We start from the raw sequence: 14,051 nt of genomic DNA, 5'->3' as shown, positions 1-14,051 counted from the left end.
TTAATATTACTTATCTTATTGAATAATGGGTTGTTTTGGTTTGGGCCAGGATAATTGGGCTTCAAGAATTGGGCTGAGAATGGCATTACGCGGGGCATACCATGCCAGGTAGGCTCAGCGTACTCAAGATATTTGGGCGGGGAGGCCATGCACGTACACCCGTAGCGTACGCGCGCAGGTCCTAAACCCTAAATTTTAGGGTTTGATCCCTATTTAAAGGACCTTATGTCCTTGGACTAGCCTCCCTATCACCCTTAAGCAGCTACCTCGAAAACCCTAACCCACTCTTGTGTATGTTTGCCATTTGAGAGCTTCTTTGTGTGATTTGGTGTTCTTAGAAGAAAAGGAGGTTGAGGAAGTGGCAAGGATTCAAGAGGAGCTTGTAGATCTAGGATATTGGCATCATTTCTGACTCTTTTGAGGTATCAAGTTCCAAACTTGACAATTGCATGCTTAGATTTGTATATAGGAGTGTTTAATGTCACTTTTGGACTCCATTGTTGAAGCTTCTTGCATCTTGATGATTTCAGACCATAAGAGCTATCCTTTTGGGCTCTTAGAGGCACAAAGAGTCATAAAAATCAGACCTTGATGGTTAATCCACAATCATGCAAGTGTTTGATGGTCATAAAGCTTGTTAAAGGACCAAAATCATGTTTTGCCCCCAACCATGCATGCAAACACATAAAGTTTGTGACTTTATGGATTAGGAGGTCTTAAAGGACCTGGACCTACATTTTTGACGTGAAGACTTAATAGATTAAGTCACAAATGAAGTCTCGAAAAGCTGGCCAGTATGTTAAGCGTACACCCTGGTACGATGCGCGTACTGGATCAACTTCCCGTTTGCGCCCAAGGCCAGCGTACGTGCTAGGTACACCGCGAGTACACATGCAGAGTGGCTACCTTGGGCTTTTGGGGCCTTAGCGTGCTGGGCCTAGACTATTAGGCCTCGTGGCCCACTGTGGAGTATAGTTTTGGGCTTGTGGATTTGGAATTAGAAGTATTAGGCCTTTTGGGCCATATTGGGCCACTCGAGATTATTCGTTTTGGGCTGAGGACTTATTGGGCTTGTGAAAAGGTCCATTTGAAGGGTTGGGCCCAATTTAGAAAATTGGGCCCTTAGGGAGCCTTTGATGGGCCATGGGTGGGCTGGGTTTAATAAGTTAGAATTGGGCCTTATGAATGGTTCAAATTAGGCCAAAGGGGTAAAATGGTCAGTTTACCTTAAGTATTGTTATAGATTCTGATTGAGTGTTAATGTAATTATGATAGCCGGGAGTCATCGAAGCAGTTGTTAGAGATTACTTTTAGTGAGATTCGACACTCTACTTTTAGAGGTGAATTACCTTCCAGTAGAAGTGGGTCTAAGGTCACAATGCCGACCCACTAGTAGGAGCTTGTAGTTAGATGATTGTCTGTGTGATAATTGTCTGGTGTGCCACTATCTATTATGTTCTATGTGCCAGTATACTATGATTCTATGTGGTAGTGGTAGGGGTGAAATAGTCATTAATATCTGGTTGAAATAAACCGAAGGGGAGACCAATACCCATATATGCTAGACAGTTATCCGGTTGAAATAGACCAAAGGGGATGCCACACCCAGATATGCTAGACAAATATCCGGTTTTTAAACGGTCAAAATTATGACCATTCGAAGAAAAAGATTTGTAAAAAATGGCATTACCTCCCATGTTCCTCATAACATGTTATCACATAACACCTAATAACGGCCAAGGAAGGCTGGTGTTCCTCCCGTTATGGCGCCGTTATTAGGCTGTCACATGGGTATAACGTGCTTCCCGTTGCTCATACCCATAAGTCTTAGAAAATGATTAGTAGAAAACTTTATTTTTGATTTTTCTCTTTATAATTTATAAATTTAAAATAATCAAAATCTCTTATAACTTCTATTTGTTAATATATAAATTCAATATAACAAATATAATTACCATTAAAAATAATATACTCAGTAACAAAATTGATTGTAGATTGTAATTTTCACCGATTGATGAACATAAATTATAACATTCTACATGCGTGATACAAAAGCGGAGGGACCAATTTTCTAACGGGAAACTGAATGAATGAACGTGGGATAATGGCGATGATGATGGTAGAGAAAACCCGCTTCTCATCGCCATTGAAATTCACATTCCCACCAGCAATGAATATAAGAAATCAAGACGAGGGAGATTAGGGTTTTGTTGTTCTTTGATTAACACACAATTAAAAATGAAAATGCAATCGATTAGAAGAACAACATTGCTGTAACAAGCCACTCAATCGATTGCTTCAATCCCAAGCTGCAATTCTCAAGAAACCCAAATAGATGGACAAGGAAAGGATTGCACAATACAACTTGATTTGCTTCATCTTCATCCTTTTGCAGGAATTATCGCATTTATATCCTTGTAAGCTTTCTCTATCTCATTCTTCTCATTCTAATTTTACCCTGTTTATTCATATATCCAGGTGCTATTTCAATAAATTCTTCAATTTCAATTTGCCTTTCTCAATCTCCCTGATTCTTAATTCTAATTTTCACCGATTGATGAACAATGTTTGATGATTTTTCTCGTTTTCTATTTAACCAACAGATTTATAGGAAAAGAGGAACACTTGCAAAGGGGGTTTGCTAGAATTGTACGTTTTCAGATCTTTGAACTTTTCTTTCTCTGATTGTGATTAATCTGTAACGCAAATGCTCGGAAATTAATTTTTCGATTTGAAACGAACAGATTTAATAGTGAAAGAGGAACGATTTCCAAAGGGGTTTCCTAGGATTGTACGTTTTCGAATCTTTAAACTTTTTCTCAAAAGAATCTTGTTTTTATCTAAAAAAAACTGTTGAAGATGAAGGATCATTTTATCTTGCTGGTTGATCGTTTGCTCACTGAATCCTCTCTTGAAGCTGTTATTTCCACGGATTCAGTAAATGAAGAAATGGTTACTGATGTTTCTTCTCATAGGATGGATCTCACTTTTGAATCAAAGCCAAAGAAATTGATGGAATGCAGGATTTGTCATGATGACGATGAAGACTCCAACATGGAGACACCATGTGCATGTCGTGGCAGCTTGAAGGTTTCCTCTTCTTAATCTTCATAATTAAACTTCAAAAAACTACTTTTAAACATCTATGATTAGATTTATCTTTTCTTTAATAACTCTTCAAAATCATGCCAAATTTAGAAAACTTTGTGTCAATTTATAGTTTGCCCACCGTAGATGTGTACAACTGTGGTGTAACGAGAAGGGGAACACCACGTGTGAGATTTGCCTCGAGGTAAAGGGCATTTTAGTCATTAATCCACTTTAGAATTTCGATTCAAAATACATTGCTATTATGAGTATAAAAGTAAAGTTCTTTTGTTTTTCTTCGAGTTTTTCAGCCATTCAAGCCCGATTATACATCACCACCTCCGTCACTTCATTGTGATGGAGATCCAATGAATTTCAGGTGTCGTTTAAAGTCAATAAATCTTTTTTTTTTTACACACAATTTTGTTAAAAAATAAAAATCAATTCGTTCGTTATGTTAAACTAGGGGCAATTGGGAGATTTCACGAAGGGATCTTTACAATCTTCAATTTTCAACCATGGTTTCTTCCGGTCATGAAGAACCGGACTTCGATGACTATATTGCCCCTAGTCCCGGAAGCTTGACATGTTGCCGTGTAATTGCAATAATGGTAATTTACTTTGTATTTGTCATCTAGGACTGTATTTGTTACAGTAGACTGGACAAGCTTTCTATGACTATTTTCGATAATGATGACGACGAGGGCGTTTACGTCTTTTGTACAAAGAGGAGATCAAGAGCGAGTCTTGTCCCACCTTCTAGGTTGAAATATAGGATATCAGTTTCAGTTCCAGTTTAATACATGTCAAATTCAATACGTGTCTGTCTTATTCTGTTTTGTCATGTCGTGTTTTTTTGCAGTTTATGACACTTCTCGTGTTACGTCATACTCTACCGATTATTATCAATGGTACCGGAGGATACACGATTACGATGTTCACGGTAAAATGGATTTGTACACTTTTTTTTTATTTATAAAATTTGTTGTTTATTTTTTATTTTTTGAATTGTTTATTATTTTTTATTGTTGGTGTAGTTGATTATGTTAAGGTGTATCGGCGTTATTTTGCCAATTTATATAATGTTTAGAGCTTTTATTGTCGTGCAACGTGGCCTCCAACTAGAGGTTAACAGTTTAAAATGGATTTTTTTTTTCCTTTTCGTATTTGATCTCTAAATTTTTTATAAAATTTAAACAATCATTATGTTTGCTAGGAACATCGGTTTTTCCACTCGGATGAAGAGAACGATCTTCCACAATCATCGTCAGATCTGCGTCTAGTTCATGTCCATTGACTTCATGGCGATTGTTATGATAGAGCTTTGCATGGTTTTGGGACTCGATGCATGGATAAAGGTTGAGGATGGGTGATATAAAGTAATTTTTGTATCATATTTACATTAAGCATTAATTCTTGTAAAAAGTTGCTTTGTACATAAATATGAAATTGTTTGGTATCAGAATGAAATTAACTATTTCAGTTAAAATAAAAATAAAAAATCGTTCAAAGAAAAAAGTAACGTATTTGCTGGATCATGACATCATGTCTTAAGTAATAAGTGTTCTCATTGATAATTTGATTTTATTTGAAGAAACATAATCATTGAAGTCATCTTCAAAAGGGTCGATATTCTTTACAAATTTGAGATTTCCCAGTTTTTGAGGTTAAAATGAGTGTGTTTTATTACTAATCTCCTAAAATAATAGAAATAACACAAATGAAACAATTTTCTTCTCGATTTCTTTTGCAACAAAATTTCAATACTTATAATGAAGGAATTCATGACATTTTTCCATAAAACATTTTTCTCATTAATTGTAATTTACACTATATCAATATATAACATTTAAAGTCATTAAAACTTGTCATCACTCATGACATTAAATTGTACCAAAATTGTCTAATAACCAAATAATAAGTTTCACCTTTTTATCCATGTTTCTTATAAATATAAACTTGAAATCGTGACTCTTGTTGATTTAGATTTAACCGAAAGAAAAGAAAAAATCATCCAAACCAATTAACCGAAAATTGAATAAACCAAACCTTCTTTGTTTTAGTTTTGGTTAATATTTTGGAAGTGAAAAAGTGAGTAAACCGGACCGAATAAACTAATAACCGATTAAATCGGCAGAATAATATCCATATGATAAGTGAATTGAGAAAACTCGACCACCCTTACCATTGTTCCTCTTCAACCCAGGCATTGGGTTTCAATGTAAAAACGAAATATAAAAGGCAAAGGGAGATGATCTTGAACCAAACAATCCTTATTTCCCTCTAGAGAAAAAAAAATGTCTCCCAACCAAGTATCCTCCTTAAATTTTGTTTTTTTTTCCCTTGGCCATTCCTCACCTTTAAAGAAACAGAACACATTTAAGTCCAACCCTCGACTTGAAGTTGTAAGAAGCTAGAACAATATTAATCTATTGGCCATTAAATAAGCCCCCAAATCATGGAATGGCCAAAATAATCGGCTTCTTTGTAGATGGATTTGATAAACCAAACTCACAACGCTTGATTTGTTTCTCCTAAGGCTGGTTGGTGCACCCTTAGCGCACACTGTGGTCGCTGAATTGGCACCGCAGTGTGCGGTGAACACAGCTCTGACCCCCACCAAGAGATTGCGTTGAAGATACCGCAGGAAGCAAGTATAGAACACCCTTTGCCCTCTTTTTTGACGGTCTAGCCTTCAACGGCTATTTTTTTTTTCTTTTTTTTTTTATTAAAAAAAAAAAACATCACTATAAATATTACCATTAACTTCTTATTTTACAGCGCAACAAAAAAACACCAAAAACTCTATATACAACTTTTTTGTTTAAAGATGTCTTCATCGTCATCGTCATCGTCCCCTTCATAGGGTACATTAGCGTTGCGGGAAGCGGGGTTTATCAGAGATCTTATGCGAACAACATTAACATATCTACAAGAAAATGAAGTCGAAAGTTCACAAGCAAAACTTAGAAATCCTCCTTTACGAAGAAATCGTGAAGTCGCGTGCACAACCAACTTGTTAATGACAACTTTGTCGACGATGTAATGTATGCCATAAAATTCAGACCTCGATTCCGGATGAGGAAAGAATTATTTTTACGCATTTTTGACGACATCAAAAATTGATTTCCATATTTTCAGCAGTGGGTGAATGGAGATCAGAAAAGTTTCTCCTCAATAAAAAATTGTACCGTTGTAGTTGTAACGACCGTCACTTGAAGTAATAATTATTTAATATTTCTTATTTTAATTGTTGGGCTAAGTGTTAATAGAAGGACTATTTGAATGGACCATTAGTGAGTAGGCCGGAGATTTGGGCTACCCATAACACGTACATTGGACGTAGCCTTGGTGTACACGGTGCGTAGAGGAGCATTGGATGTGGGGGATGCATGCACGTACGCACAACGTATCAAGGAGTACGCGCAGCGTACGTGAGCAGACGGGGACGGTTCTCTTTGGGTTTCTGCAGTGATACCGGCAACCCCTGCTTATTCTGTACGCAGTGTACATTTTTTGATTTTTTTTCTTTTTTCAACTTCTTTTTTTTCTTTTGGGATATCCGTCCCTATGAGCAGATTCCAAACCCTAATTTTTCTTTTGATTTTCAAATTTATCTTGTGGTTACCGGATTTGATTTTTTTAATGGAATAAACTTTTGGATTTTGAAAAATATGGGGCCCCTTTGATTTGAGGGCCCTAAGCCCTAACTTAAAAACATCTACATAGAGCCGGCCTTGGTTCAACTCTACTGATGACGAGTCGGAAATGTTTAGAGGAGATCCAGGCGATGATTATGACGACGTGGCTAGTAACGACGATTAGATTATATATATATATATATATATATATATATATATATATATATATATATATATATATATATATATATATATATATATATATATATATATATATTGAGTATGTTTTTAAATTTAGGTTTTTAATGTAGTGTGTAATTTTTTTAATTAATAAGTATTTTCTTTATATAAATTTTATATAATTATAATTATTAAATTATAATTTATTCACTTAAAGAAAAAGAAAATAATTAAACATGTGGTATGTGGAGTGAGTGGAAAAGTGTTATGAGATGACATAGCAGTGTAGTAGTGCGGTGAGTGTGATATAACACCACTAGTAAAATTATATATACACCTCAAAAGAATTTATTTCAAGCACCCCCAAACGCTTAGGTATTTGGGAAAAAAAAAACCAAGGAAGAGCTTATATGTATACGGAGGAAAATCATCAATTAAGATCTTAGGAGATCTAGGAAGAAAATCAATTAAGTTAGGCTTAACAAAAATCAACGAAAACCTTTGTGACTTTCAAGAAAATCAATGATGACTCTAACAAGTTCAAAAACTTGGCTCTCATGCCATTTATTGTAATTATGATGAAACAGAAGCAACAAATATAACAAACAACCCGTCGCGGAGCTAACAAACAACCCGTCGCGGAGCTAGAAATTTTTATATGAGGATACAAAAATTATCAATAAATATTCTATATAGTTATCAAATTCGAAACATTAAAAAACATGATATAATCTCTTTAGTTGGGGTAAATAACATAGAACATTTTTACAAATAATTTTTTTATATACATAAAACATTTTTTTTGGGGGGTGATGTAATACCTCCAACGCTTCATCTAGCTCCGCCACTGCAAACAACCAAACAAAACACACCATAGAAATGGATGGAAAACCCTAGGAAGGGGATTGTATGGATGAGAAACTATTAACCTATCTATAAGAATAATAACAAGAATCCTAAACTAATGTAAATAAATAACTAAACATACCTAACAGTATGGAAACGTGCCAAATACTAGCATAAGAAATGCAATAAAGTAACTTTAATTCCCGTAGGAAATTCGTTCACAAAAAATAATACAATGTCCTTGAAATGCACTCAATATTAGGAGCGATGATCCAATTTTGATATCAAATTTTGGACGAAAACTTCTCTTGCAAGTATGGTATTAACTGGAGACCAAGTCCACAACCCGTCACAATTCACCGCCGTCCTTTCCGCACACCTAAATTCACCATTTTGGTCCAAGCAAGGCTCGAACCCGTCACCTCCAGGAGAAATTTATTATGTTTATTTGAAATTACTTTTATGTGTTATTAATAACATAAATACTTCGATTTAATGCTAAAAATAATGGCTGTCGAATCAATAGATATTACTTAATTGTTAGCGGTGACGGTTTTAGGGAGGTCCCAGTGTTGCATCGGTAACACATGTTTTTTCTATCTGCAGTGGAAAAAATTTTGATTTTTTTTTTTACCTATTTTTCATGTATTAGTAACACCTATTTCGTCTCGACAATACTTACTATGTATTCCTACGTTCGCCACTTATTCTTAACACAAAATTATCTAATTGTTGACACATATTGTTAAAATGGAAAATTGACTTTATATGTAAATCATTAACTCAAAAGATTTTCCAAAAAAATTAAAAGGAGTGACGTCAAGTTATGTCCTTCTAACAAATATTTACGAAATTTCATATGCATGTAAAAGTCAACATCACTTTTGGTGCTGATTGTTTTTTTTTTTAAATAAATATTTGTAGATAGAAATTGGCTAAGATACGAGTTTAAGCTAGCCCATTTAGTTAACATTGATGTTCCTAAGATTAATAGGTGTGAGTAAAATTCTAAATAACATAAGGCGTGGTTTGACGGTAAGGTAAAAATTAAACCATGATAAACTTTGATGAGCCATAACGTTTTTCAAGACGTGACTACATTATATACATTAAAAGATATAAATCATATAATTATTGAATTTTATCAAATATATGAAGTTTTTAGAAGTGTTATATTAATATCTAATAGAAAAAAGTTAACAAAAACTCATTTATTTTAAGCCCGATAAAATAAAATAAAAAAACCGTGCCTTAAAAAAAACTTACGCCATAACGCGATAAGGTGCACATTGACATGTTATTTGGGCGTCACGTTTCACAAACTCGTCTTCGACGTTTTCGTAACGGCTACACCACGTTTAGCATCATGACACGCCTTGAAGCACGCAATGGAGCGCTTTTTAGAACCATTGGTGTGGGTAACATGTTATTATATGTTACCACACCAAAAATGTTCACCTTATCATTATAATCACAATTTGGTGTTATAACACTTAAAATGGAAATGGGCAACACCAAATAATGTGGGATAACACCTATTATTTTTTATTTCTTATTTTTATTTTATTTTTTGAATGTTTTTAATTTCTATTATTCTAATTTGTTTTTTTTTTACTTCATATATGTCTAATTTGTTTTATTTTTTCTATTTATGTCATATATCTAAAACACATACAAATTATTAAAACATAATTTCATTAAACTGGTAAATTAAAAAATATCATATAAACTTAAAAAAACATTACAAAGGAAAAAATACACTCACACACATTGACAAAAAAACACACGATGGTCCTAAAAATACATGATAATTTAACAAAAAACTCTGATAAAATATTTGTTGTCCAAGTATTTGCTCTGGATCTTTGTCTTCATCATCTGTATCACTTCAGCTCGTCTTAGTGACAAATTTTCTTCGTTTGTAATAAGAATTGCCAAATCCTTTGATATGCGATCTTGTTCGGCTTCTTGATGAAGGAAATCAAAATGCTCTCATTGCAATTCATATCTTTTATTTGCAATTTTCATGTGGCCGTCGAGTTTTTTTTCATTTCCTCGTGCTCTCGAAGCCGACTTTCATTCTCTTTCGCATGTCGTTGAGCGCGCTTCGCTTTGTTGCGCCCCATCGATCGTCGTGGCGGAGAGATTTCCTCGATGCCGTCAAACTCGTTCGGGGTTCTCATCGGTGTCCGCATTGAGGTCGATGTCCGTGTGTCCGTCAGAAACGTCAACTGAACCCAAACCACAAGACCTCTTTGATTGTTGTTTTGATGATGTTGGCGTTTTTATCCATTTTGGATCTTTCCTCACAATCTTCGTACTCAAATATGTGACCCATTTGCATGTGATATTCCTCCCTCACGGCTCTAAACACATCGAACTCATTGGCACCACTTTGATGTTACGAAGAAAGTTTGTTGTATATGGAATTGAATTTGGTGCACTTTCGGCTAATTTGAATCCATTTGCCACTAAGCATATCATGATTACGATATGCGTCACTCTTGTTCAAAATTGTGCGGAATTTGACAATTACGGCTTCCCAAAAAAGCAACTCTCTTCATATCATTCCCAAAACTTGATTGTTTTGAAGTCCCGCACCAAACCACCACCAACGCATAGAATAATAGTGGTGGTGGATACGGTCGAGACAATGAAGATAGTGGCAATGGTGGAAGAAGTTTTGGTTGCGCAAAAGGTGGTGGTGGTGGCGGTGGCGGCAACGACAAAAATGGCATTGGAGGTAGCTTTAAAAAAATATGAAAAAGTTGATTTTTTTGGGTAGAAGTTTTTGGGGGTTTCTAAAAACTTACGATGTTCCGTAAAAAGAATTTGTCCGTAAGGCTATAGAGTATGGTTACTATATGTTCACTAGAAAAGTGATGTCACCTATGGGCCACATCACCCTTACTACATGTTCACTAGTCTTTGGAAATGGTTACCACTCCACGTTGTTTATCTTTTTATTTTTTTATTTTTTATATGTAGATTAAATAAAAAAACATAATTAATAAACATAGGTACATATTTCACATTCAATAAAAACACATTACATAACTTAAATTACTAAAAAAAAAATATAAAAACATAAAATTTGAAACTTAAATGACTTAAAAACCTAAATGAATTAAAAACCATAAAAAATAAAACATAAAAATTAAAAATGTTAAAACCTAATTTTAATATTTGTCACGAACTTATTGTAGGATTTTTAGAAACTCGGCTGATTTTCTGAGTCGATATCCGGTTAAAGCTTTGTGTTTAAAATTGAAAATCAATAAGTGCTAGTTTCCGACGACGAGCTTCCTCCTTTGCTTCATATATATATATATATATATATATATATATATATATATATATATATATATATATATATATATATATATATATATATATATATATATGTTCAAATGTGGATACACATCTGTTGTGTGGACGTAGGAACCAATCAAAATTTAATAAAAAATAAATTATTAATTAAATCAAAAAAGCTATATTAGTAATCTTATATAGTTAATTATGGTAAATAATTAAAATCTTTATTTTATAAGCTCTAAATCATGGATGTAAGTTTATAAACCCTACAAAACCACCCACTTTATCACCATTCAACGACTTCATTCCTTCCCTACTTTCGGCCGTGCATCCATGAAGTCCCTTAACATCTCCGACCATGGCCTCCCTCATATCTCTTAGAACACTACTTCTCTCCATACATACTAGATCTACAGTTTCCCTTGTCGCCTCTACCTCTCTTAAACCAACCTTTAAAAAACGTTGTCAGGCTTAATTGATGCCAGTGACTCCGCCACTTTGGGTGGTGACTGGTTTTTCTTTGGGCGGTCGGCGGACACATAAACCATGAGTTCGGGATTTCCATATCATATGTAGTAGATCTGGTGGGTTTGGATTAACATCAAAATTGATATGTTAGTACCTTCCTCTCCTTCTTATATGATTTTAATTCCCTAACTGTCAAGAATCAAGACTTTAGGCCAAATTCAAAGCTGAGCCTTCATTATCCATCGTTACAATTCCAGACCAAGATGAATTTTTGGTCTGTTAGCATGGATATAAATGTTGCTGAAGAACCTACTACATTGATTTTGAGCTGCAATCCTAGTTTCAGGTACTTTTTTGAATCGTGTCAAGATTCGTCTATTATGAGATTTTTCTTATGGAGTTGATCAAAGTTTTATATGTTGCTTTGAATTAACAAATCAATTATCTTTTTTTCATTTGAGTTTGATATGAAAATATATATATTCTTGGAAGAAGTGTGTATATACAGATATGATATATGTTGTTTTTCAAATGAATAAGTAAATAATCCTTACTTACCAGTTTGTGAACTTTTTTTTGTTAGAAATCACCGATAAATAATGAGAGAAATCACCGATGATGTAACACCCATAAAAAATCAAGCAAATTTTAAACTTTTAAAATGCATTCCAAATTCAATAGTTATTACAAAACATGTTTTCAAATGTATTATATCAGAGTATCCCAGAAACAGAATCATCAAAACGAGGAGCGGTACGATTACGCCTTCGCCTTGACACGATCCCCTGATGTACCTGAAATAATAAACTGAAACTGTAAGCCCGAAATCTCAGTGAGTTCCCCCAAAATACTGATACACATATAGTCTACATATTAATATCAGCAATACCATAACATAACAAACGGAACAAAACAACATGCAATGGGTCCATAGCTTTACAGACTGGATTACCCCCTAGGCCCACAGTGTGAGTCTGGATTGCCTTATGGGCCCACAACTCACATATGGCTTGCCATTAAGCCCACAATACGAGTCTCCCTTAGTCCGTAACTGGAATGCTCCCGGGTTTGTTGGCTACCACAAGAAGCAGTCTCACCTCAACCCATCCCACATAACATATCTACATATATCATAACCACTGAGCATGCAGATAGTCCTACAGATCTACCTAACTGGCATAGCCACTAGCATGTAAAACTAACCTTATACTCAACATACTAACACTACTAGAATCACATATCTAATGGGTCGGTCTTGGTGCCTTAGACCCCTTAGCAAAAGTCGGCTCAGTAGATAAACTCCAACTTTCAGATCGCTGCCAAAAACACCACCACCTATTATCATAATAGAACCATACTCGTAAGTACCCAACCTTCCAAGGTACCCCATAAGTCAACTACTCAACCCCTGGTCAAAGTCAAAGTCAACAGTCAAGGTCAACAGTCCATGTTGACCCTAACTTGTCGAGTATCCTCAATTACTTGTCGAGTTCTTTGAGATACTTATCCACTCGCCGAGTATGACATCCCCATTTCACGGCCAGAAAAGACCGATTTTGTTTATGATTTATAAAAATCAGAGTACCTATTTTAATAAAGATGTTGCGGAATTTGTTCCCAGTAAAACATGATAAATACATTATCAACGCATTTCTGAAGAAAAGTATTTTTATTCATTTTAAAACATTTGGGATGTCATCGTTGATGGGTTTTATACAAACAATCCTATGTGTGCATGCAACCCTAGAGTTGGATCTATGTTATCACTATTAGTTATACAACATTATGAACATGTGAAGAACCTTATCCAGCTTCTAGGGATTTCGAAATTCACGAAGAAAGATGAAATGCATACCTCTTGTTGTTATATTGTAATAACAACTTAAATTTTGAATCTTCTTGTCTTTGAAAGCAAGCGCCACAATTGTCGCGCCTATAATGGCTCACAAACAAACCTAGCAACCAAGGATTACTATGGAGAGAGAAAGGAAGTGGTAAATTCGGCTCTAAGCCTCTCTTGGAGTGCCTTAGATGAAATTCAACCCTATAGGGGTTTATATAGGTGATAAGGAAGGTTTAGGATAAGGCAGGTGTATCTTAGATAACTCTAATCCCTTAACTTCCTCCCTAAGGCTTCCAAGGCACCTATAGAGCCCAAGGAAACCCTAGGACACTCTATATTTCGTTCCCCACCTCTAAGGGAGGTTCTAGAATGCTTCAATGCTCAACTTTTGAACATTTTCACCTTTAGGCCCTACAGTTTCAATTAATTCCTTTAATCCTAAAGTTAATTCCAAATTAATTTCTGATTAAATATTAATTAAACAATATGATTTCTAATCAATATATTATATCCACAATACATTAATAAATCATTTATTTTCATTTCAAATTAATTTCTTAACCAAATAATAAATTAATAAATCATTCTTCTCTCTCCAACAATTATCCTATTCCATTGCCAGGTTTGAAGGCAACCGAAAAGGACCATGCACAACCGGGTCAAGTACTTAT

General features: G+C 34.7%; 1 protein-coding gene across 5 annotated transcripts; it reads left to right on the top strand.

Annotated features, from left to right (window-relative positions):
• Positions 1 to 2,063: 2,063 nt before the first annotated feature.
• On the top strand, positions 2,064 to 4,625 carry LOC145043773 (uncharacterized). Of its 5 annotated transcripts, none has more exons than XM_078992526.1 (10): positions 2,064 to 2,417; positions 2,604 to 2,649; positions 2,745 to 2,791; positions 2,976 to 3,090; positions 3,221 to 3,292; positions 3,399 to 3,466; positions 3,554 to 3,698; positions 3,950 to 4,030; positions 4,125 to 4,214; positions 4,304 to 4,625. In XM_078992526.1, the coding sequence occupies exons 4-10, from the start codon at positions 2,977 to 2,979 to the stop codon at positions 4,382 to 4,384; spliced, it is 651 nt and encodes a 216-aa protein (XP_078848652.1). In that variant the 5' UTR covers positions 2,064 to 2,417; positions 2,604 to 2,649; positions 2,745 to 2,791; position 2,976; the 3' UTR covers positions 4,385 to 4,625. The 5 variants fall into 5 exon arrangements, with proteins under 5 accessions (XP_078848652.1, XP_078848651.1, XP_078848650.1 ...); XM_078992525.1 differs by having other exon boundaries at positions 2,918 to 3,090; XM_078992524.1 differs by having other exon boundaries at positions 2,866 to 3,090.
• Positions 4,626 to 14,051: the final 9,426 nt, after the last annotated feature.

Source organism: Lactuca saligna, chromosome 4 (genome assembly GCF_052625555.1).
Source record: "Lactuca saligna cultivar CGN05327 chromosome 4, ASM5262555v1, whole genome shotgun sequence".
Classification (NCBI taxonomy): domain Eukaryota; kingdom Viridiplantae; phylum Streptophyta; class Magnoliopsida; order Asterales; family Asteraceae; genus Lactuca; species Lactuca saligna.
Note: the sequence above shows the minus strand (reverse complement) of the source record. Positions and strands in the feature narration are given on the sequence as shown.